This window comes from Teleopsis dalmanni, chromosome 2, assembly GCF_002237135.1.
Source record: "Teleopsis dalmanni isolate 2A chromosome 2, ASM223713v2, whole genome shotgun sequence".
Classification (NCBI taxonomy): Eukaryota; Metazoa; Arthropoda; class Insecta; order Diptera; family Diopsidae; genus Teleopsis; species Teleopsis dalmanni.
In genome coordinates, this window is record NC_051847.1 from 103,037,285 (window position 1) to 103,064,538 (window position 27,254).

The 27,254-nt window shown below is 33.0% G+C and overlaps 3 protein-coding genes across 14 annotated transcripts in view; all 3 read right to left on the reverse strand.

The window, feature by feature from the left end:
- Positions 1–787: 787 nt before the first annotated feature.
- LOC119675240 lies at positions 788–3,346 on the reverse strand. Its single transcript, XM_038086429.1, has one exon. The coding sequence runs from the start codon at positions 3,344–3,346 to the stop codon at positions 788–790; it is 2,559 nt and encodes an 852-aa protein (XP_037942357.1).
- A 47-nt stretch (positions 3,347–3,393) lies between these two features.
- Positions 3,394–4,728, reverse strand: LOC119675242. The gene has a single exon (XM_038086430.1). The coding sequence runs from the start codon at positions 4,726–4,728 to the stop codon at positions 3,394–3,396; it is 1,335 nt and encodes a 444-aa protein (XP_037942358.1).
- Positions 4,729–18,890: 14,162 nt separating this feature from the next.
- Positions 18,891–27,254, reverse strand: part of LOC119680779 (calcium/calmodulin-dependent protein kinase type II alpha chain) — a 50,191-nt gene continuing 41,827 nt past the window's right edge. For 8 of the 12 annotated variants that reach the window (XM_038093759.1, XM_038093758.1, XM_038093757.1 and 5 more), the window contains 4 exons: positions 25,621–25,699; positions 20,965–21,059; positions 20,800–20,914; positions 18,891–19,284 (listed from right to left, as the gene is read on the reverse strand). In XM_038093759.1, the coding sequence (XP_037949687.1) occupies positions 19,140–19,284; positions 20,800–20,914; positions 20,965–21,059; positions 25,621–25,699 (434 nt within the window). In that variant the 3' untranslated portion in view covers positions 18,891–19,139. The remainder of the gene's footprint in view (positions 19,285–20,799; positions 20,915–20,964; positions 21,060–25,620; positions 25,700–27,254) is intronic. The other 4 variants (XM_038093753.1, XM_038093751.1, XM_038093761.1 and 1 more) reach the window with 1 other exon arrangement.

Genomic DNA, 27,254 nt, shown 5'->3' on the forward strand with positions numbered 1-27,254 from the left:
GAAGCTGCCTGTGTACTTCACAGCCCTTGAAATTTACTTCATTGTCGTCTACATTACGAGTACACTCTGATGTCAAGTGATTTCCAGAGCATTTTAAACAGCGGGGCGTTCGTTTACAGTAATGCTTAGTATGGCCATAATGCTGACAACGAAAGCATTGCGGAATTTCGCGTTTTTTTCTTGGAGCTTCAAATGTAATTTTTGTATGCAGTAGGCTGTTACAGTTAAAAATACTCTTATTTGTATCTGGCGATTTCAAACCAATGAAAAACAACGGGAATGGGTTTTTGGTTGTTCGCTGACGTATATTAGTTATGTTGGTCACCTTAAAGAATAAACTATTTATCGCCTCTTCTGCATGCCTCTCAATACAATGTTAAAATTTCTATCTTATTTAAGTTTATAAGTATGGAACTCAGCTTTTTTGTCTTCAATAGCCTTAGTGATAACAGAAAATTTTTCTGAGCTACTAGGCTGTATTTTGACCTCATTGCTGGCAAGTATTTTTAAATCACGGTTGTATATTACTGTATGAAAAACAAACACGATTATTTTACACACACGCAAAATGTTTATTTATTTATTCAATTTAGGAAAAAATTAGACTAGAATAATTTATATCTCGCCAAGCCAAATAAACGTGCACACTCTATGCCAGTCAAGTAAAGAAGAAGGAGAAAGAAAAAACAAAAAACGAAGCCAAAATTATCGCTGCCAGATGTTAGGATGCCATCGCCAAAAACTACTAAATGTGTGCTGCCATATCGCCTAGTTGCTGTGTCAAATCTCAAACATCCTCCCCGGCTGGACGGGTACGTTCAGGATGCTCCACAAGCCTGCATATCTTTTGGATAGGCCGCATGCATTCGCCTGCTGAATGCTTGATCGTGACTACTCGTACCAAACCATCTTCGCCTGGGTGAAGTTTAATCACCCTGCCAAGCCGCCAATGTGTTGCTGGTAGATTCTCGTGCCGGATAACCACGACATCGCCAATGTTGATGTTGTCGCCATTCTGATGCCATTTGGAACTTGGTTGCAAAGTTGAAAGATATTCATCATGCCATTGCCGCCAAAAATGCTGTTGCATTTGCCTTAATTGTCGCCAGTATGATAATTTGTTGCTAGGTACCTTGCCAATAGGTTCATCTGGTACTGCCAATAGAGATCTGCCAATTAGGAAATCTGCAGGTGATAGAGCCATCTTGTCGTCACAAGTGCCATGCAATGGTATAAGTGGACGTGAATTCAAGCAAGCCTCGATATGTACAAGTAGAGTATGTAGCTGATCATAGTAAATGGAATGGGTGCCAACAATGCGTAGTAAGTGCTTCTTTGCTGACTTAACGGCAGCTTCCCATAGACCGCCTTGATGAGGTGCGCCAGGTGGTAGAAAATGCCATTTTGTGCCTCGATTTGCCAATTGCTGTTGAGAATATTCATTATGCCAAGCCTGTAAGTCAGCAGCCATTAAGCGATCTGCGCCAATGAATGTAGTGCCATTGTCACTGTATAAATGATTACATGAACCACGCCGGTTTACGAAATGGGTGTTTGCATTTATGAAAGCCTCAGAAGTGAGATCTTCAGCCAGTTCGATGTGCACTGCCTTGGTTACCATGCACACAAAGATTGCCACGTAAGCCTTCCGCACGGTTCGCACAGCCGTGGAGCCAATGCGTATGTTCAATGGACCGCAATAGTCTAAGCCAGATCCTGCAAATGGTGGAGATGGGGTGACCCGAGCCTTTGGTAATGTCGCCATACGTTGTTTTAGCATTATGTGTTTATGCCGCCTGCAAATCGCGCATGAGTGTATGCATTGCTTAACCAAAATGCGTGCCTGTAGAATCCAATATTTGTGTCGAATCGTATGAAGCATAATTTGTATACCGCCATGAAGTGTGTCCTGATGCACCTCCCATATTAAAAGCCTGGCCAATGTGCTATCCTTCGGAAGAATGATTGGATGACGCTGTGGCTCTGCCACCCTCGCATTGTGTAGGCGTCCGCCTACTCGCAATATATTGTCCGCTGTGGAGTTGATGAATGGACTCAGTGCAATGATCTTGCTGGATGTGGATATGGGCTGTGCCTTTTTCAGCTGCTTGATTTCCGCTGCGAAATATTTCGCTTGTTCTGCCTTGATGTGGTGATTTAAAGCAATGTCCATTTCGCCTGTACAGATGTGTGTATGCGAACGAAAACGATAATGTGCCTTTTTGCAACGCAATATGTATGCAGTAGTGCGCAATAGCTTGCCAAGATGACTGAACCGGTCCAACAAATCTATGACGACCAATTCGTCGCCAGCAGTGTAGTGTGTCTGTAATGCGGGTTGACCTATTACCTGCAATGCCTTTACCTTAACTGGTTTTAACTCGCCTTTCATTATTGCCAGCTCTGCTGGTGCACAGTGGTGCAGCTCATTGATTGAATAATCAGTTGAATTAGGACCGTGCCACCATAATGCGTAGTTTTGCAACGCCAAAGGGGATATGCCACGACTGGCGCAATCAGCTGGGTTGAGTTTGGTAGGAATGTGATGCCAATGCCTGATATCTGTCATCGATTGAATGCAGCCAACGCGATTAGCAACGTACTGCTTTAATTGTGATGTGTTTCTGCGTAGCCAACATAGAGCAATATTTGAGTCGGAGTATAGAGTGTATGGCTCCAAATGCAAAGCCAACCTTGTTTCGTGTAAAAGAGTAGCCAACAATTGCGCAGCACAAAGTTCCAATCGGGGTACTGTTACCGAATGTAATGGTGCCACTTTAGTTTTTGATGCGATAATGTGACTAGTGATATTGCCATTGTGGTTTGTTGCCAAATAGAGTGCTGCAGCCATTGCCTTGACACTAGCATCGCAGAAGCCGTGAAGTTGTATTTGATATCCGGGTTGCATGCCTATCCAACGCGGTATTCGCACTGCCTTCAGTTGGGACAGCTGCCTTCGGAGCCATTCTTGCAACAGTTCAAGTGGTAATGGGTCGTCCCATGCCAATTTTGCCTGCCAGAGTTTCTGTATGAAAAGTTTAGCCGTAATGATGACTGGTGCCAACATGCCAATTGGATCATATAATTTTGCGGCATCGCTAAGCACTTGCCTTTTCGTAAGATGTTGTGCATCATAAGAGCTGACCTGATAGAAGAGTTCATCAGTGAGTGGATGCAAGTGTAAGCCAAGAACAGTAGTTTCTGCCAAGTGCGGATTAATCTGACATGGATCAGCATCGCCAAGAAGATGTGCCAAGACTTCAGCGCTATTCGATTTCCATTTCCTGAGATGGAACTGACCGTCTACCAAAACAGATGAGACATCGGCCGCCAGTTGAATCGCCATGCCAATAGAAGGTGTACTCTTAACGTAGTCATCTACGTAGAAATCATTCAGGATGCTGTGCAAAGCAGTTTTAGCTCGTAATCTGAGAGTTTATAAGAATTGTCCCTGCCACATTGCTGCATAGCGCGAACAGCCGAATATGTGCCACTGGTTGTGCCATATGTAACGGTAGCCAATTGATATGTGCGAATGGGCTGATCGAATGATTCCCGCCAGAGGATCTGTTGCCACTGCCTGTGCCTCTCGTCAACCTTGACTTGCCTGAACATTTTCTCCACATCAGCTGTGAATGCTATTCGATGCTGCCTGAAGCGAAGCAAAAGGTTAAGTAATAAATCCTGTATTGGGGGACCAGCGAGTTGTGTATCATTTAATGATATGCCATTCGATGTTTTTGCGGAAGCATTGAATACGACTCGGAATTTTGCCATGACTGCATGATGTGGAATGTAGTATGCCTGAGATGGGTCACCTGAATGATGCTGAATAGGGTGCATGTGACCAAGTTGTTCGTATTCGCGCATAAAAGCCACATATCTTTGCCTCAGCTCTGAGTTGGATGCCAATTTTCGTTCCAACTGGTGAAATTGCCTGAGTGCCATCTGATGTGAATTGCCAAGTGGTGGAGCATCTGGTGTAAATGGTATTTGTACACAATAACTGCCATCATCAAAACGCTTATGTGTGCTCATGAAAATGCACTCGCAAAGATCAACTGCTGCTAGTATATCGCCTTTAGCCATGTCAATTTCTTTGGATTCAAATAGCCTGTGTAGAAGGTCATCAACTCGCTCATCAGGCGCCTCCACACGCAATGCCATAGATTGTTCCGCCTTGTAGTTATGCACGGTTGCTTCAGCTGGTCCGAATACAACCCAGCCTAATTGCGTATTTTGTGCCACAGGATCATCAAGTTCGCCACGAACTATGCCATCTGCCAACAATTGGCCCCATACGTCTGAGCCAAGCAATGCATCTATAACACCAGTTTCGCCAAATTTCGGGTCTGCCAAAGGCAAATTGCGTAAATGCTGCCAACAGTTTTCCATGATTGGAGCCACAGGGATTGCTGAGGCAATTTTGTTGATGATGTAGAATTGAACATCCAAGCCAAATAAAGCATTGACAGTCGAAAATATGCGCAAGACTGCCCGGCCATTAGTATATGAACGATTGCCACTGCCAACGCCTTGTAATTGCAATGCACTTTTCTGCTTCCGCAGAGCCAGTTGATTAAAATATCGCGTACTCATTAGACTTACCTGAGAGCCTGGATCGCATAGAGCTCGACACGAGTCGATATCGCCAAAGCCATTTAAGATGCGTATTTGTGCTGTTGCCAAGAGTATAACCCGATTGCCTATAGTAGCGAATGTCTGCATTGGATGGTGTAGTCACTGATGCACACGTGGTGGGATGCCAGCCTGGTTCGGTTTCGCTGGTGCCTGAGGTGTAGTTTGTGTCTGCTGTTTGGACTCTTGCAAAGGAGGAGTTTGCGCTGGTGAACTTCGGCATAGTAGAGTGTGATGCCTGCCATTGCATATGCGACAATTAGTTGAGCCACATGCCTTAGTAGAATGTCCAGGTTTCAAGCAATTGAAGCAAAGATTCGAGCCTTTTAGCAAAGTGAAGCGCTCCGCTGGTGAGCAAGCCAATAGCCTTGTGCAGTTGCCTATTTGGTGCGATGCGTCATTGCAAAACTGGCAGTGGCCTGAAGTAGTTGCTATTAGGTTTGTCCTCATTAGACGTGAGCCTGGCCTTTTATAATCAGCCTGAGATGTGCCACGATATCGTAGTGTAGCGGTCTTGCCATCAGATTTTGGTTTGCTCTCCATTGCTCGCCAAACAGTGCCAACTAGACTGTGAGCTCGTGTCTCCAAAAATGCAAGCAAATCTGCCAAAGGAGGAATTTGATTAGTTGTGCGGCTCATGCCCCATGCCTGTTGCGTAATTGTTGGTAACTTGGCCACTATAATGGGTACCGCCAATGCATCCCATTGATCCACAGGTAGGTTCATTACCGCAAGCGCTCGCAAGGACTCTCGCACTGTATCAACCACCGAGAGCAACGCAGATGTTGACTCAGCCTGTGGTGGGTTGAAGCCAATTAGCCTAGCCACGTGTATTTCAGCCAACTGTTTCGGATTGTCGTACCGAGCCTTCAGTGCAGCCCATACCTCATCGTACCCGCCACTGTACATGCCTCCGACAAGTGCCACTGCATCACCATGGACTGCCTCTCGCAGTTTGCCAAGCTTGTATGCCTCTGGAAACTCTTGCGAATGTACCAATGTCTCGAATGTGTCCTTAAATGCAAACTTGGGTACCGCCAATCGTTCCAATTTAATTGCCAAGCCTTGGGAAGATGCAGCACCGCCTGCCATATTGGAAGGTGCATCCGTATTTTGTGCATCACAACGGGCCAACTCACGCCGCAATGCAACGCACGCCTCGTTATATAAGTCTTCCACATCGTCCCACAACTTGATGTGAGACCATAATTCAGTATCATCTCTTGCCAAAGCCACCAACTCACCATGCGCAGTTTGTAGTTTTTCGAAGTGTGCCTGCAATGTTGCACGATCTTGCTGCATGCCAAAGCCATCCTCAACGTAGTCATCCGCCAGTATTTTTGCAGCTACCCGCTTTAATGATGACCACGCAGCCGTACGCCTATTTAGGGCAGCCATATTTTCTTCGTATAAAAACGCCAAAAAAGTCAAAAACGATATTTAATTTTAAATAAAAACCGAAACTCCCGGGTTTCCGCACCAATAAATGTATGAAAAACAAACACGATTATTTTACACACACGCAAAATGTTTATTTATTTATTCAATTTAGGAAAAAATTAGACTAGAATAATTTATATCTCGCCAAGCCAAATAAACGTGCACACTCTATGCCAGTCAAGTAAAGAAGAAGGAGAAAGAAAAAACAAAAAACGAAGCCAAAATTATCGCTGCCAGATGTTAGGATGCCATCGTCAAAAACTACTAAATGTGTGCTGCCATAACGCCTAGTTGCTGTGCCAAATCTCAAACAATTACCGACACCTGCAACGAATATTGGGGGAGACTTTGAGATTATAATTTTTTCATTTTGCTCGTTGGGCTTTTCTGATGAATGAAAGTTTGAGTTCTTTTTGGGTTCAGTTGACAACCAATAGGTATCCAGCTTCTTTTGTTTGATATTTCAATTTTGTCGAGCTTCTTGAAGACTTAAACGACTTCTTTTTGACGAATTTACTCTTTGCCATTCTGGATTGAGTGCTGCTTTCTTCATAACCAGTATATTTCTACCTTTTTTTTTTGGCTGAAATTGGTGTTGTTTGCATTTTTGATGAGAAACTTCTTGAATTATGAATTTATTTCATTTTATTAGCTATGGCAATTTCACTAGCTATTTTTGATTTATTTCTTTCAGTAATTACTTTATGTAAAGATTTGGTTGTAGATTGTTCATTTATTTTAACGTCTTCTAAACTTACCATTATATAAAAATTTAAGCCATTTTTACTAATTTGAGAATGCCGTCGTATAACTTTTTCACAATCCCTCATATAACAGTTTTTTAACATATTTGCAGTTTGTTCATTTAATTATTTAAAATTTTATATTTACCTTGTGATCAAAAAAGAACGAGAATTTTAATTTTTGAATTCCCGCACTTATCCATTCGGTAAATTTTTTATTTTCACGCTGGCAACACTATTATACACATTCTGTCAAAGTTTAACGCATATCGTACGATTAGTTTTTGTTTGGCGTCTATACAAAAAAGTCGAACATTTTTCGTGTGGCGATTTTTATAATGGATTAAAAATTAGAACAACGTGCGTGCATCAAATTTTGTGTTGCAAATGGATTCAAGTGTGCCGAAACATTGAAAATGTTACAAAGGCCTTTGGTGATTTGTGTGTGTCGCAACCGCAAACGAGTATACGAATGGTTCAAAAGTTTCAAAGACGGTCGTACAAGCTTGGACCATGATGAGATCCCTGACCGCCTAACAACATCTGTTACTGAAAAAAACATTGAATCGGCGAAGCAGATTGTGTTGGAAAATCGCTGTGAACCGATTAGAGAGATTGCAGTGTTCTTGGGCATCTCATATGGATCGGTCAAAACACATATTAACTGATGTTCTGGGTTTGAAACGCGTCGGCTGGTGCCAAAAAAGTTCAATTTCATTCAAAAAAAATCGTCGTTGTGATGTGGCCAAAGAGATGATTTCCAATGCAGATAGTGACCCCACATTCTTCGAAGGTGAGCCGAAACCGAAAAGAAAACGCCAAAGTCGGTCCAAAATCAAGGTTATGCTGACTATTTTCTTCGATATTCGTGGTATGGTGCACTATGAATTCCTTCCGGACGGTCAAACGGTGAATAAGGAGTATTATTTGGCCGTTATGCGTCATTTGTGTGAGGCCATTCGCAAAAAGAGGCCCGATTTATGGAAAGAAAACTCATGGATTTTACACCACGATAACGCACCGGCACGAAAACTCACACAGCATTGGTTGTGTCGCAGTTTTTGGCCAAAAACTCCACTAATATCATCAACCAAGCACCGTACTCTCCAGATATGGCCCCGTGTGATATGGCCCCCGACTCAAATTGTCATTGAAAGAGAATTCGCTGCGTGAACTAAAGGACATACTTTTAGATTTCAAGTGTTTTAAAAACACTTGAAACTTATACTGTGGCAACACCACATTTATAATTTTTAACTTTCGTTAACTTTCATGTGCTGTCTCTATCAGCTGTTTTGAGCAAAACACAATTTTTGTTTTTGTTTATTTTGCAAAAGTAAAAATTAATTTGGTAAAATAAAAAAATTTTAAAGTAACAAAAAGGGAACTTCAGCCTTTCAAATCGGGCACCGTTTTTGATAATTTTGTTTTATTTATGATCAATAGCTCGATTGTTCATACATTGAACAATCGAGCAATCGAGTACATTTAAAATTAACTTTTTCCGATTAAAAAAAAAACAAAACAAAAAGTTGCAGAGTGATCACTTTTCGCGCTCAATCAAACAATCAAGCAATAAAAAACAAAAAATAACTAAAATAACAATCATATAATTAAAACAATAAAATTATAGAACAACAATAAAATTAAACCACCATCAAAAATAACACAATTTGTAAACAAAGCACCGTTGCAGTTACAAAAACAAAACAACTGCATGCATCACACTTCTCGGGTATAAAAGACGAAGCAATCAAGACACTCAGCGAGGCATCGAGCTAAAACACAGATCGCTCCAAACATACGTGCTGAAGCATCAGGAACAGAAATTTATATTTCGGTTCCCATTGTTTTCTTTTGTAATAGAAATTCACATTTTTATTACTTATTTATTTATAACGAAATCAACATTTCGTTAGTAGATCAAGTGGTAAGGTAATAATTGCACAGAGATATTATCACCCATACCAAATCCACGGCTAAAGAAATCAACATTTCGTTAATGACCATTTACAAAGTGATGACAATTCCAATTTGCGATCACCAATAAATCGTTCCGGGACAAACAAAATACACATTTTGTTAGTAACCGTACAAGGCGTGGCAGAAATTTGTATTTCTACCACGAATCCATTAATTTCACAGCAGAGAAAACTACATTGCTGTAGCGAAGCCGCCGCCCACCTCGTATACAAAGTTTCCACTGTTCCTAACAAATAAATTTATTATAGGACTAGACCTGGAATCCGGCGAGCAAAACCTCGGCGACAAAGATCTTTTACAAAGTAAATATTTACTAAATACATGTAAAAATATTTGTTTAAGTAAATATTTACTAAATACAAATTAATAGAAAATTTACTAAATACAAAATAACTAAAAATCCTTTTTACGGTTTTAATTGTATAAGCATTTAATGACTGAAGTGTACTTTTTTGTTGTAAAAAGAAATGTTTTCCATCACAATTACAGGTTAATTGTGTTGGGAACTTCAATATTTTGTTTGTAGTAGTAGTAGAAGCTTTACTATATTATTTCTAAATTTGTTGTACTACGAAGATATTCAAAGAGGCTTGGATTAACTATTTTATTATTAAAAATTTTAAATAAATATTTTTCAATACTAAATTAAATTATTAAATATAAATATTAAATTAAATTATTATTATATTAATAAGAAATTTACCATTAATTATATTTTTGATAAATTTTTTTTAATTGATTCTTCTGAAAATTAACTTAAAACTTTAAACTTATCGCTAATTGCAAAGAAAATAGATAATTCATTTTCCTTAGCCAAAGCTTCGTTCAAATTCGTTTCCATGTCAAGTGTTTTTTTTCAACAGCTGAGATGACAATTACATCTGTGACTGTGTGAAATCAAAGATCTCCATGAATATTCGTGTTTTTCATACACCAGGGAGCACTGACTATTTACTGAAATATTTTCGATTGATTATTTGAATGTTTGATGAAGAAACAGAGCTTCAGAGTTCAATTCTGTAGGTCCATATGGGTTTTATCATTGTATTGTAAAGTTGCACTTTATGGGTGGTATTAAGTGTAAAGTTCTTATCAATTAACCAGTTGTTTGAGATTCAATTAGGTTACTTTCGCTTCTATGTGCTTTTTCCAACCAAGCCTTCAGTCGAGGTGCATTCCTACGTATTTTGTGTCATTGCATTGGGGTATTACTTTCCCTTTAATACGAGGGCAGACCAGGTATCTTGTCGTGAAGTGAAGATTAAATGTGCACTTTTCGATTCGTCAACATTTATTCTTAAAACATCGAGCTATTTTTACAGTTTGTTGAGGTGGTTGTTGGAGTATAGTTTGTTTATTTTGTATAATAATTTTTACAATTTTAATTATATTCAATAATTTTTATTGTATTCAAAATTTTTATTACACTAGCTAATAACAATTTATAGTTTACAAGACATTATTTATATTATAAAATTCTGAAAAAGTTAATCGAAATTATTTTGTATCTTTACTATAATTTATATGACTTTGTTGGAGGTGGTGGGTCGCACAGCACAATTTTATTATTTATTAAACGATTATTAATAACTAATTTCCAACAAAATCACCGATTGGCCATCCGACCATGCTGCGATCTTAAACGCGACTACTCTCAAAGCGAAATTGCAAAAAGTACAAGAGCGCATTACGTGCGAGATGCGCTTTTTTGATTCTCTTGATTTCCTACAACAGTGGTCTTGAACTGATTTTGTAGCTGTAAATGAGTCGTCGTTATGGCTGAAGATGCCAGTGTCGTCCGCAATTCTTGTTGTTATTGTACAGTCACTAGTTCGCATATCTGCTGTGAAAATAACGTAGACTAAGATGCTTAGTAAACTACATTGGATACTCCGGTCATAATCGAGAATGCATCGGATACAGAAAAATTTTGTTTTGTAACAAATCTATTTAAGATGTATTTTTTAATAACAGAACATATATTGTATGGTAAGTATTTTTCAAGTTCCCAAACAATTCTTCATCCCAAACTTTGTCGAAGGCTTGGGTTATATCTAGAAAGATGTCTGTGCAATAACATCTCTTCTCAAATATTTCCTTGATAACTCGTACTATGCGGTGTGCTTATTCTATTGTGTTGTGCTTTTCTCTAAATCCAAATTGGTACTATGGTATTAATCTTTTCTTATTTATGTAAGGCATCAGCGATTGTATAAGAAGTTTTTAAATAAAATTTGGGGGAGTTGGGAGTTAGTTCATGAGTCGATATGAAGTGATTTGAGCTGAGTTATTCCGGGCTTAGGTATCGTATGGAAAATACGCAGTCCTTAGAATATCGTCTTTTACGATTTGTGGGATCTTTTCCAACTTCTCTGCTATAATTAAGTCGTAGCCTGGAGCTTTTAAGTATTTAATTTTTTTAATTTGTTATTTTTTAGTTTTTATTGAAGCTAATTGCCGTATTATCGTTTTAAGATTATGGGACTGAAGTTGACATTCGAGCGGCTTACTATAGTAAAGCTGTAAAGTCCTAGACAACCTTATCGATTTCATAGATTGTTTTAAGAGAAGTGTGAGTGTTAATATGTGAGCTAATATATTTTTCAAATTTCAGCCAATTTGTGTGCTGATTTGTGAGCTTTTTTTCTGATTTTGGAATGCTTTTAGTTAGAATAAAAGTCAGCGTGTAGTCAATGACGACTCAATAGCATTTTATTCTGTTTTTAAACTCTTTATTACAGCTAAACTAATATCATCTAGGGTTTTTTCGATCCAGTAAGTGAGTGTGCCAGGGAAGACTATATTAAGTTGAGTTTTGATACCATGTTCATCAGAGATTCTCCAAAACATCTACTTACCGAAATAATTGTAGTCTTTTGTTAACTACTTCCTGTATCAATGTCTTATCATATCTGATTATCTAGCAAGTACCTTACGCGGGTAAAGTAATCAAAATGGAATTTTAATGTTTGAGTATATAGCACCGGTAGCTAAGTCTCCATATGCACCATATAGCTTGGCGTATACTCTGGCACGAAAAGTTTGCTTTATGCAGAATGTCTGTAATGTGGCCACTGCTTGTTGTTTTATCACACCTCATACTTGTGCTGCTCAAAAATCGTAAACATTATTAAACGCAGCTATGATGGTGCATCTTGCCGTATTCTATATAATGGTGTACTCAGTGAATCTTTCTTATCCACAAGTAGAGTTAGACAAGGACGTGTTCTATCTCCATTTTTATTCATCACAGCCTTGCATGCTGTACTGGAAACTCCAATCATCGAACAAAGGGGCTTAGATTTGGGACTGCGTTACAAACTATGCGACCTTTTATATGCTGATGACTTGGTTATTATATCTAAGCGTTACGCAGACATGCAATCACAGATAACAAATATCGAAAATAAATGCACAAAAGTTGGTCTCGTCAACAGTATTGACAAAACGAAATCCATGCGGACCAACGCTAATAATGTTGCTCAATTTACAATGGGTAAAGCTTCTGTACAAGACATCACAGAGTTTGAATGCATTGGAAGTATTTTAACCACCAACGTTTGTGCTCTCAACGACGGTGTCAATCGGCGTCATAAGACTAGATGTGCGTTTGCCAGCCTAAACAAAATTAGGATAACAAGGGGCTTACAACTAAAAACAAAAATAAAAATCTTTAACGCTTGCTGCTGTACAGTTCGGAAACACGGTTTGTAACAGTAGCCGTCACATACATGCTACAAACCCTTATCAATTGGTGTTTGAAACAAATTTCAAGAATTTGGTTACCTAGAATAATTAAAAACGAGCGACTGTGGGCTATAACAGAACTGAAGCCAATTGATAAACAAATTGTAAAAAGAAAGTATTGGTGATTGGGTTACTCAAACCCTTCAGCGAAATCGCACATGCTGCTCTAGAATGGAGTCCGAAAGGAAAAAGAAATTGTGGTATTTCTTTCTTATATTTTATATTACGAACTCCTACATTAGTGTGTAATCTGTACTATTTGTATATTAATTTGAATAAACACCAATAAAGTCAGTATACTCGTAAAATTAATATGCATTTTGTTAAGACACAAGGTGTCGGAAGCAGGTGCATGCGTATAGCGCTCTGTATTAATATGAGCAACATAAAACATTAATTACTATATAAAACAATACGATTATTAACAACAGCATGATTAACAAATAACAAAAAATAAATACGGAAATTATACAAAAATTATAATTACGGCAACTCGCAGCGTATCAAAACAGTGTTAAACTATCGAAACCATTTCAAATATTAGGCAGCAATTGGATACATTGCTCATATCATGGAAAGAATGGTTGAAACAATATCAACGGTTTGTTATAAGGGCAGAGTTAAAGCCAAAAATATAAGTAAATCTGTGTGCCCAAACTTGCTTACAATTTCAATGATATTTAACACGTGTAATGAGAAATCAAATAAATTAATTATTTAAAAAAATTCTTTTCAAAAGTAATGTGTATATTAATTCCAAATTTCAATTACCCTTAGGCAGAAATGAGGGAGTAATTTAATTTTAAAAGTAATTTAAAGTTGACAAAACTAGTGGCCAATCACTGTTGTCCGAGCATTGTTAGTGGCGATGTACTGAGGGCATGGGTTTATAACCACTAAGGTGAATATGGGCCCATGATGGTGACGGAACTCCAGTCTGACAATTGGGCGACTGGAGATCTGGTCGCCAACACAAATAAAAAAATTGGTCGTGATAAAATCACCTAGATCAGTTTATTGTATTTAATTATCATGTTCGAAGTTTTTAGACTACTACAATTAAAAAAAAATTAATATATATATTAATAAGGATAACGCCTTCAATATTGTTTTAAATTATTTTTATTTGGGTTATTCTTACAATTTTAATTTTAAAAATTGAAATACAATAAGATGAATTAGAAAAGAATTTGTTAGTAATTATTTCCAAATAAGAAAAAAATTTATATTATTTACCAAAAGTATACAAATGTTATTTGAATTTAATATTATTATAATAAACTAATAAATTTTTTAGTATTACTTATCTTAAAAGATGTCATAAAATTTAATTTGTATAATTATTATATAAATTAATTAAATTTTGAATAATTCTCTGTAGCATAATTTACATACAATTCAGTGATTTAGTAATATATTATTCTAGTATCCGATCAATTTCAAGCATCGTTCTCGAAAATGCTATTCAACATTATTAAGTAATTTATTTCTGGATACATAGTCATAAGTATTTTAGAGTTTTCAGTAAAATCGCGATAAGAGATAATTTGTGTTAAATACTTTAATGAATCAAAATTGTTAACATTCTCTTTTATTTTTGGATATATTTTTCAGTACATTATTTTGATAATCATAATCGGAAATGCTTTAGTTAACCTATAATTATGTTTTCTTATACATATCTATATTTTTATTTATAACACACAAATTTAAGCTTTAGTTTAAAAATACAAGAGATAAAAATATATAAAAGTAATATAACAATAAAAGGACAAATATACATTTAAAATAAATTTATTAACGTATAACGTCTTTCAGATGTCGGAATTAATTAATAATAATATACATATAAGAAAAAGTCAATATTGTAAGTAGCATAATTTAACACGAAATTGATAACATTCGTTATCCATTTAAAATTAGCTATGAGCTCTGTTTTTATAACATTGCTGTCATTAATTTAAGTACATAAAGAACAAACATATAGTTCTGTGACATATTAAAAATGCTTTAGAATATTTGTTAAGAAGAATTTTTGGGTTAGTAAATAAATTATTAATAATCCAATAATTTTTATTTTCATTTCATTAATATCGTTTTGAAGTGCAGTGTTTCCATTTATTTTTATAAATTCAATTCAATTTTCAATTCAAATAAATTCTAAATTAGTGGGTTTAAGCTAGCTAAAAATCAATGGAACTAATTGTAATTACACAGAAGGATCACCGAAATTCACACGTTACATCCGATAGCTACTGTAATGTGCATGATCCTGTGGTTTTATATAGACATATATATGTACATATCGGTGTTTTAAAACTACAAACTTTATTCCTATTAAATAATCGAAAACATTTTTTCACCACTTTAAACCCCGACACATATTTAAATATGTACAAACTAATATATACATACACACATTTTTAAATTGTATATTACTCTATGTATATACGTCAATGCATGTATATATATATTTGTATACATATATTATAAATACATCATATCACAGGGTATTTAAATACCGTAAATTCCTGACCTAATGTCTCGATGCATGTAAACGATAAAATCGTATAAAAAGAGGGATCTGTTTTCTAAGTAAATCAGACAGTGTCGAAAAAATTTTTATTTCATCAAATATCCTTTAATTTGAAACTTTAATTTGTCCTTTAAAATTTCAAACATAATTGTGATTTAAAGTTGAATTTTTTGGAAAATTTTCGATGATTTTAGAAGAAAACTTCGTTTGTCTCAAATTTTTTTAAAATTATTTATTTTGGTATAAAAAAATTCAATTATAATTTCTACCACAACTTTTGAATATTTTTAAATACGCTGACACAGACTGGAATAAACTTAAACTATATAAATGAACCGTTTTTAAGATATTTTGAATGAAGTTCTTTTCATAGTAGATTTTTCTTTGACACACTGTATCTCGGTAACGATTAAAAATTGAGTCTTCTTTCGAACATAAATTTTTCAAATTATTTGGTTTCTAGGACCAGAGAGTTAACTCAAATACCCCTTCTGTAAGTCATAAAAACACTTAACGAGTAGAGATTTCAAAGGGCTTAATATAACTTCACCTTAATCACAGTTGGCAATTTTTAAGCATTTCCATTGAGTGCAACTGGCCATATATATAATTGCACTGATTGCAAATAAATCATGATTTTCCTTTGATACATATGGCACTTGTGATATGCGACACCAAAGCCTGAGAAATGATTTCAGTACTAGTATTTTGGAAAAGATTTCGTTTCTATTTTACGTCAGTTTGAACGATTATGCTATGAAACGTGCATTTTGTTACTTTTAAGAAAAAAATGCAAACATTTTAAATTTTACTAAGTTCCCTTAATTATTTTGAGCCTCTTTTGAGAGCATGGTAATCGTAGTATACCAATTAGTAATCAAAATTGACATTTTCAATGCAGTATTAAAAGGGATTATAATCAAGCTTTATTTTTTGTCTTTACTCTTTTTTAGCCTAACTTAATCAAACTCATTTAACTTGTTTGGGCCATTTATAAATTTATTTAATTGTTGCAAAAATATAAGAAATTATTTATGTAATTAACAATAGCTATAAAGGGAAGCGTAAAGTCCAAATCTCTTTAAATATTTAGGATCATTTAACACGAGATATGAAATTATTTTCTTCAATCAAATCTTTTCATAAGAACTTAAAATAATTTTCAAAAATATCCCCTCTGTGTTTCTGTAAACGTCACTGACTATGTATTTAAACCAATATAAAAGTAGCTGGTCAATTTATGCGTGTTACATGATTTAGTTACTAAGTTACTAAATGTAACATTAATTGAGTATTTTTGGTATTAAAATATTGTATATTCAATAAATTGCAATGCGAGTTTAATATTGAATACAAATTTGATTTGGTAAAGCATCATATAGACGTTGCTACATGTATGCAAATCAAGTATGACATGCTACCAAATCGCATTGTGTGTCTACAAGTATGCGTACCAAATATCAGTCTACAGACATGTATGAGTTTAAAATTACACCTTGTTTCAAAGTGTATAGCAAAGCTCATACTTGGTCTGCATACTTCGTGTGCATACATGTATCATCGTCTATGTTATGCTTAAGTGGTACGTAATTGCAGCAAGCTTCAATTATTGCTGTGTTGTGTTATACAAGTCGAAAGTATGAAAAATCATATGTGGCAATGCTGGCACAATCCTCTGAATTTTAAAAACAATTTATTTTATTTAAAATTATAGAGCAATTTGAATTTAAAAAATGGATGTGGAATATATTCGAATCCGGCAATTAACACAAAAGAAATTTATTGTTTGGTTTCAAAACATATTTTTAAAATATTATTTGTATTTTAACCGCAAATTAGTATATATGTGCACGTAGCATGAATATTGTGCTATTTACATAAACTAATTAAAATGAATTTATAATTATTATGTATGTTATATTCTATTTAATTTTCAAAATTTTAAGTTGCAAAATTTTTGTTGCATTGAGAATTTCGGTTAAGTCTACATATTCACTGTGAAAGGTCATTTCTTTCCATATCATATACATATTTCTTTAAAGGGATCTGTGAATTTAAATACTCAATAATAAGAAAAATATTTGAAAAATTAAAAAAAAACCTTTCAATAAAAAAAATTTGAATAAATCATTTGTTTTCGAGTAAAATCGCTGCCATTTCGAGAATGAGTTTGTAGAAAAAGTCAAATATAAAAGAGAAACACTTTCCAAGTAATTTTACAATTATTTTCATATTAATGAAATAAAAATATTTCACTTGATTTTATTCACCGAAATAACTTTTTTATTGCATCAAGCTTTAGGTGCAAGAATGTAATTTTATTTCGAATTAAAATTGGTTTATATAAATTCAAATTTTGCGTTATTATTATAATAAAGAAATTGTTTCATCACATTCTTAATTTTCTGGGATTTAAATTCATATATATTATATTTCTAATTAATTAGTTATTTCTATCAATTTATATAATATAATTTAATATAGTCATTTTAATTAATATATTATAGCAATTAAAAATTAAACATAAAGAACTGCTTCAGTTGTAATTTATGTTACAAAGATATCAAACGGGTATCTTAAAGAAATCAGGGTTTAGTGATAAATATATATAAACAAGCCTTGGGTATTTTAGACTTAAAGCAGCTTATCAATCATGGCGAGAATGTTGTATAGCAATTATATTTATATATTATTCATTTTTTAATGGCTTGAAAGTTTAGAGTAATTCTTAATGTATATGTATTATGTAATGCGTTTTTTTGAAATTTGTAAAATGTTATAAGTATTTTTTTCTCATATATATAAACTTTTATATTTGCACGTTCACAATCATTTTTAAAACAATTAATAATCTATAAAAATTGTTTACATGTACCCATTACATTTCATCCCAAGCAAAAAATATCTTGAAATTTCTATCAAAAAGTAATTTTTCTTGACTATTTGATCTTCAAAAATATTAGTATAATATCATACTAACTTACTAATATTAGTATTGTTAGTATGAAAACAAAAATTAAAAAAAATTGTTTGGCATATTATTTTTGTTTTGTTGGCTGCAAAATACAGATGCTTGTCTTAGTTTTTTTTATATAAAACTTTGATAAGTTCTTGTAAGGATTCTTTATTTGGAACACTTAATCCATTTTGTTCTATTTTACTAGAAGTTAATTTTAATATATCAATAATATCGATAACTAAATGCAAAAGTTGGTAAATCAATTGCTTTTCGAAAAACCGAATGATTGGGATGAAATTGGTTAAAGGGATTATATATTTTTGCGCTGCCGTATTTCCACAAATAATTGTTGCTGTTTTTCATAAGTATTAAAATATTTGTGTAATTCCATATAACTATGAAGGAGCTAGTTATTTGAAAAAGATTTTTTGACATATTATGTTTTATATATAAACTTTTTAGCTTATGTTAGAGTTGGAGTATGTGATAAAATGATGGAAATTTTGCATGCTTAATATATTAATTATTTTTAGACCCATATCGTCTAGTATAATTACAGTATTTTATATATAAAAACAATTACATAAATAAATCATTGCACATATTTTTTATAGCTTGTTAATATTTAACTAGTTTTTATTTTTCCAATTATCGAATTCAAAGATTTTACAGTTTATTGTGTAAACATTTTTATATATTTAGACAAGAAAAAATTAGTATATATTATCCCGTAAAACTATACATATATTATTAATTTTCTATTAAAAATTGCAAGTTAAATTCACTTTTTAAATTTTTTACTATTTTTATTTTGAATTAATATTATTATAATTAAATTTATCTCTATTTTTATATGTTTAACGAATGATGATTTTTAGTGTTATGATTAATAGTACTTTTCAATAATTCACTATTACGATATTTAAATAAATTGAAATCTTTTTGCAAATATGTAGTTTGAATGCTTAACTTTTTAGCTAGTTCAATATTTATTTGAAATTGTGCTTTTTTGTATAAACTTTGTTAATAGCTGTATCCACTAACATTATTGACTGCATTTCCGCTCCTTGTAGTCAAATGATGGCACCTACTTTCACTTTTGAAGTATAAAATCAAATGTCGTTGCTCCACTTATTTTGGCAGATGCGCTTCTATGGAAATGAACATTTTGCCATTTGTTGTCCCGCTTATGCCAAACTCGAGTTTCTTCTGACTGGTGTGTATGTGCATGACCTTGCCTAATATTAACGAAAAAGTACTCAAAATGAGAATTTCTTATGATTAAGAGACATGCGAATATTTGCGGAAAATCCTATAAATTATGGTTATAATTTTGGAATATATATTTACACAAATATGGTGTGGTTCCCATTAAAGAACATTTACTTCGGAAGTTAATTCATTAGTTCAACACTTTAAACAAATTGTATCTTTATTACTAACCGATGACCCGATAGTCTGTGTACCATTCTGCTTTTATCACTAGAGTCAAAACAGCAAGTTGTTAAATTGATTAACTTTCAAAAACGAAGACTACACTCAAATAGTAAGAGAAAAGTAGACAAATACTACATATAATGATTAGATTATTTTTTTCCACACTACTCACTATATCGCACTATTGAAATACAAAAAATTTTTATCTTTGTTAAATTGTCGATACTAAGCAAAGAATGTCTTATGATACTTGAGCTTTATTTACGATATTGCGCTAGGCAGTTATTTGGTACTTTATCCGAGTATATAAGACAGATAATATATAAATCTCTTTTTTTTATCTAGCTTATTAGTACATTACAATTTATTAGTTTAATTTTGTATAGAAAAATACTGTATGCATTTGCTGTCATTTTCATATTTGTTTAAAAAAAAAGATATTATGTACGAGATTCGGTGCGTAGTAGCGAACCTCCATGTGAATTGTTATTTCCCCAACTTTATCGCGATTGTTACTTAATAATTACTATCTCTTATATTATGTCGGATTAATGACGGCATTCGCCAATTCTTCTGCGACATTATATTCCATTACAATATACAATCAGGGACAACAGTTTAAATACACCCTTAAAATACAGAGTTTAAAGAAAATTAAACATGTCACTAAAATTGTGAGTATGCAGTTTTACTTTATTTCATAAATTTTTAAAAATTAAAATATTGTTTTTAATTTATTTAATTTATTGCAAGCATAAAATAATAATAATAAAAATTGTATGTAAACCATAAAAATCGACAAAATTTTCAGCAAAATATAAAACTTTAATATTTTGTTGGACTGCTACGAGTTTCTATGACTGCTTACAGACGACGTGTCATGGAAAGGACAAAATTTTCCGTTTCTGACGCTGTTCAGACCAGACCTCCCTGAGAGTTCCTTTTAGTGAATCATACTTGCTATTTGTTGATGTTTTTTGCGTTTTGCGTTTTATTAATTTTTTGTAAAAATGTTAGTACCTATTATCTACCGATTCTCTTAGATATTATTGTTTGTTACTAAAACTTGTTACCTATATTTGTAAACTTAGTTGTTTTAAAAAATTTCTTTTCTGAAAAACCGTTTAACAAAAGTGTCTAGCAATTTCTACACAGAACTATTATCTCTGATATTCAAGTATTCTAATCAGATATGGTTTATAACAGGACGTTTATGTTTTTCTGAGGGTTTTTATGTTATAATTATCAATTCCTTTGTGGGGAAGGCTATCCTATAATATTAGAATTTAAACATAAAATTTATAATATTTACTTACTTATCGATATATTGTGTTAGACGTACATATGCAATACATGCAGCATCATCTCCAAGCAAGTGTACATGTGGATTCAATATTGTGGTATTGATGGCTTTACAGTTTTTCCCAAGTACTAAAATGTATTTTTTATAATATTTTTCATTACAATATATTTTTACATACCATTTTCAAAATAAAATTTATGGAAATCAATCCCCTCAACTAGGTTTCCCAATGCTTCAGGTTCAAATGCAGTTAAATGGGGATCACATATTTTACTATAACGATAACAAAAATAAAAAAATAATAATATAGGTTCTGATAAATAATATTGCTTAAAATACATATTTTTAGAGTAACATAATTACGTATTTTTAAGAAACTCTAAAAATCTTAACTCTAAATTTAAGAAGAATTCCGAACGCGAAATCATTTGCAAATGTCAAGATTTTGAAATATTTACAACTAAAGAACATCAAGTAACCTTAAATGTTTAAAAAATTCCTGTTGTCCTAAGGGAGACTGAAAAATAATTCAGTAATTAAATTCACTAACCATAAAGGAATAAAATGGAATCTGAAAAAAGACTCCATCTTAGCGTGCAAATAGGTTCCACTGAGATGAAACCTTAATATCGTACTTATATTTTTTTCTGAAGAGAAGTGCATTAATCTAGTAATTCACGGTTTGAATGGTTTGTATTACAAAGAAATTAAACAAGATCTATAAACAAATGATTTTTATATTTTCAAGTATCACTGCTTAAAGATATGGCCATCTCTCTCTAATCTATCATATAGCCGCTATTTAAAAGTTGAAACTGAAGCTGAAAAACCCTAAATAGAAATCATTCAATTCCATTATTGCCAGCTTTTTTATTTTGTTTTACTTCACTACTTCACTAAATGCATAAAACCGATTCAAACTTTAAATGCATATTATATTTGTAATAGTAGGCAAAATAAGGTCAAACCTCCTAATTGAGATCTTTTGATCTAATCGAGATGCAACACAGAACCTCCAAAGTAAAGCAAATAAGGGAACACCATATAGTTTTGAAAAACTAGTACTTTGAAATACTAAACTACTTCTGAATGAGTAGATTAGTAACTCTATAAAAGTTATAATGCAATTGATATTACAAGTGATGATTTTAGTTAATTCTCCGATTGATAAAGTTTAAGGACTATATCAAAACTATATTTTGGAATGTAATTATATTTAACCTTGAAAATGCGAATTTCGACGGTTTCTTCTTGATCATGCAATTGATGTCCAACTGATTAAAAAAACGGTTCTAAAATCTTGAATAAACTAAATAATATCACAACTTCGTGGTGGAACAGCAGTTATGATAAAGAAAGACTGCAGTCACTACTCTATAATCAAAAAAACAAGTGTACCATTATGGAAATAGCAACTTGGGTCATATATTAGATATAGACATTTGTAAAAATTTAAATATTAGCTATGGTCTGCCTATTTCCTCTTATTTGTCAGTTATTTTACGTTAAATAAAAATTCATATTACATCTTCTAGCTGTAAGAACAAGTACTTATTGATATCAATTTAAAAAGTTTCTAGTTGGCGAAATGTTTTATGGAGGTAATATTTTTAAATTACAAAGCAATATAAAAAAGATTGCTAAAACAATTTAAAATACGTATCATCTTTCTCTACATCATATCGGTCCTTGTAAGTACTTTGATCTTCTAAAAACATCAATGCTGTTATTCTGAGACGTAACCATACCTTTGAGTATAGCTAAAGGTATAGCTATTCACAAAGGACAGTTTCAGAAAAAATTTTCCATTAATTCCTAGCTGGCAAGTGCTGTCAAAGTACAAAAAAAGCTCTCAGTGAAGTAAAAACTGGAACTTGTCCTTGTCTCGCTAAGACGTTTGGGAAGGTTTCTTCTTCAAACAAAAACATTACGATATGCAATTTGAAATGGTTAAGCTTTTTATCAAATAAAGAGATCTTAATCTAAGTTCAAATTCAGTTTTCATTTACAAAGACAATTAAAGCGGGTGGTCTGAAGGTTTCCATTGTCTCTTTTATTGCATAATTTACATACAGCAGATTTTCCTTCGGAATATACAAATTCAATTCCGCTCTATGCTGACCACAATTTCTAAGCAATTTTAAAATTCATTTTGACAAGGTAATGAAATGCTGTAAAATGTGGAGAATTAATATAAATATTTAAAAAGCGGAAACTATTTTCGTTACAATGCTCTGTAACCATTAATACAAGAAAAGTTTATTACGAAAAATAAGACTCTACTAAGCAATTAATTAGATCCAAAATACGACATGGTTGTCTTTTAATGGCAATGCTTCTTAAGAAGTACGATTAATCAGGAATAATGGTATATCGGGAATAAAGGCATACACGAGAACTTAGGAGCCGCAAGCGTGCAGACAGAGGTGCTAACAGACATCAAAAACAGAGTCGCTCACATTTCGTGATTCTGTGAATTCATACACTAATTCATATCTTAAAACAAATGCAATATATATTTCGTTAAAAAATATACTGGGCTTCAAGCTATACTTCTATAAAATCGCCAAAATAACTGATTGAATGGAACTCTTATTACAGTGGGTCACCCAAGTGATCACAAATAATATTGAGTAAAAGTGCTGCAGACACTGATTCCTTTTCAATTATTGAACAATTAAGTTTAAATGCTGAGATCTAAAAGTGCACTAAAGGAAATAAATATGTTTCGAGTGAATATGGAATACCTACTAACAGGCTTCCGACCATTGTGAATAATAAAAAAAAACATTCAGGAATCACGCACATAAATCGCATTAAAAATGAGATGTAATTGTATATATATAGATACAAGCATAAGCACTTATATATGTAGCTAGGTAATAGCTACAACCACACAAATATGCCCATATCTAGACCACTTGTGCAAGAAAGAGCAAAAAAAAGAAACAATGCAGAAAGAGTTTCCAAAAGCGTTAGTTCCTTCATACTTTGCACCAAGTAATGTCTGGTTAGAAAAAATTAAAGAAACGTTTTTTAAAAACAACGTTTGCGGTTGCTGGTGACATATATTTGGAGACTTCTGATAATTGGATCAAAAATGTTCTACCATGGTTAATTGAAGACTATAATAATAATATCAATTGCATAATGACTGCTATATTAAATTTTTTCTGCCTTGGACTCTCATCTTCAGAAATCAAAAATGTATCTGTGGAAGAAATATAAGGGTAAAATTACTATTATGGGTGGAAATAATGCCACCAATTAGTTGAAGCTACTAGTTATTGGAAAGTTCAGAAACGCACGCTGCTAAAGAAGAAATCACTTACTGAAAATGAAAAACATAAAAAAAAAATTATGGATAAAAAGTGACTTATACAAGAAGTGGTTATAATCCACTTGTAACTGGACAAGTAACTTGCAAAAGAAAAGAGAAATGTCCTATTATTCGTTGACAGGTGTTGTAAAATGTAATGTTATGAATCTACATTATTTTTATGATGCGAGCAAAAGGTTATAATTTAAAGGAAGTTTGCATATCTCTGCAAGTTTCCACTATGGTTGAAATGGATCGTTGCTATAACTGGTGCATTTTTGGACGATTTTATAAATGTTTATTTAATTATTTTATGTAATGTGCAATCACTATATTATCAATCGTTACTAAAAATCATTACGATGTTGAAGATGAAGAATCACAAAAAACAGATTAATTTATCAAGGACTGATTAACATTATAATTTTAATTTTTATAGCTTCAGATGAGGTTGACCAAAACTGGGAAATGGAGGTACCCATGGGTATTAGTGCGACCAGTAAACATTCAATTCAACATATACATTTAGCTGTCAGAAAGATTTGTTCCCGTTAGATTTTTCATAATTTGATAATCGCTGAGAAGCAGGCACATGTTAATTTGTATAAGACTATGCTAAAAAAATAAGGCCGATGTAGCTCAAAATACGTCTACGACATCGTAACAGGTGACGAATCACATATCTATGCCTATAAGCTCGAAACAAAACTTCACTGTTTGGGTCTTTCAAAGTGTCAGAAACCGACAAATTTGTCCACAGACGGAGCAAATCCAAGCGAATAGTTGCATATTTTTTCAGAAAACCAGGTCATGATGCAACTGTACCACTGAAACAACGGAGAACGGTAAATTCTGAGTGGTACACAACCATTTGTGTGTCCAAAGTTTTTTGAGAATTGAGGAATACCAGCTGTCGAAAGAAAATCATTTTTCACAACGACAATGAGAGCTCCCACACATCAGCTTAAACAAAAGAGTTCTTCAGCACTTAAAACGCCGAATTTATGGGTTATCCGCCATACAGCTCCGATTTGGTATCCAATGCCTTTTTCTTGTTCGTAAACATTTTGAAAATAATGCGTGACGAGCGTTTTACTACGCCCCAAGTTAAGACATTCAAAACCTTTTTTGGAGACACCAACTTCAGAGTGGCAAAACTGTTTCGAAAATTGGTTCAATCAAATGCAAAAATATATTGATCATAATAGAGAATACTTTGAAAAACAATAAAACCATTTTCACTGATTAACCACTGTTTTTATTGTTAAGCACAAGCCTAACTGTTAGGCAACTCAACCTTTTTAATGAAAGGAAATGAAACTAAATATTAAAATGTAGTAAATAGTTTTAACATTTAAATACTTATTGTTAGTCTTAAGGAGAAAAAATTTCATAAATAAATGTAATGTATTTAAAAAAAAAATGTAATCGTTCCATATGTTGAGATGAATTAATCGTTTCACATAAAATGATTAACAGTGCATGATTCGCGGAAATGTATAAGATAATACTTACGTATATGCATCAAAATCTCCACTATTAATAGCCTCGATAAGTTGTTCAGTAATTTTTATAATTTCTTGTCGTCTTGCTGCTTTAATATGAAAAAATTAAATGTAAATCAATGAAATTCACTCACAAAAATGCAGAATAAATAATATTTAATATAAAATTTAATACAAACAACAATAACATTTATGTATAATATACTTTTCTGTAACACTTAGGTTTCAATTCCTATGCATTAGTCTTAGAAATAAGAAGATTACATATCCTTGCATGTAATCAAAGCGATGAAAAGATTGAAGGTACGACTTAAATGCAATTTAAAATCATTACATGTGTAATTTCAGCTTTTAAAGTGCAAATATTGTACCTTTTTTCGTTGTCAAATAATAAATTAAACGCTCGATTTTAATAAACACCGTATTTTCGTCTTGTTCAGCATAATTGTAGGAAATTAATCATTTGCCCAAAAACAGTATTTCCAACAGTATTTCCACGCCTCACCTTGTCATATCCACACCGTCTTCGATTAATCCTCACAACAAGTTTGAAAGTCTATCTTCGAAGAACGTTTTTATGCATAGAAAACTTAAATGCGGCATATTGTAACAATATTAAGTAAAGTCACGATTGAACTCCAGTCGAAGTCCACAGAATAAGGCCATTTCATGAAACAAACAAAAGGGTTTATATTTGCTACATTAAATCCGGTGTAAAGGCACCAAAATGCAAAAGGCTATATAGCAGTAACACTAGCAAGAAAACTAAATATTTGCCACCATGATACCATATCTGACTGCACATTTGAGACTCATTTCGATGTAATTGATTGATTTAACAACGTTAATTTATTTGTCAATACAAATCCTAAAGTATAAATTTTACCATCAACAACCATCCCAACATATGAATAATATATGAATAAAATATATGAATAAATATTTGGATTTGTGTCGATTTTTTCATAAAATTTTTGATACCTAATGTAAAATCTGTATCTCTTATTTTTGAATTTTTATTGAAACTAACTCCGACTACGGACAAAACTAAAAAGTTTGTTAGATCCTTTGGCATATTTTCAACGTTAAGTTCCAGCTCTAAAATTTTCTCTATTCTCAATAAAATACTAATCAATATTTGAAACATCTCAGCATACCGTAAAAACCTAAAGAGCATTTTTAAAATGAACCACCTCAACAATATATCCACTGTACCAATTGGGGCAGTACTGGAGTATAACGTTGACTACTCTTTGCTTTTGCCTTTTTTGGCAAGATTTGCTAGCTATATATTTATCAACTAATAATTTTATATATCTTCTTGAAGGCAGACATTTCACCTTTAACAAAGACCGCAAATCACTATTATTCCTTTTTTAGCAGAAGACCGAATACGCAACTGATAACTGGTTAAAGACAATTCATCGGTGATCAGTGTGATTAACCTGCTTACACTCAATCTTGAAACCATAAGTCACCAACAAGAAATTGACGAATAATTAAAAATCTACTGAGCACTGAACCAGAACTTTAGTCGTAGTGTTGTATCAGTGCTACAATTTGCCTGTAATTGTTGAGGTTATTATGTGTCAGGCGATTTATTTGATTTCCTCTTTAGCCAAAAGATTCATTCGGTAACATCAT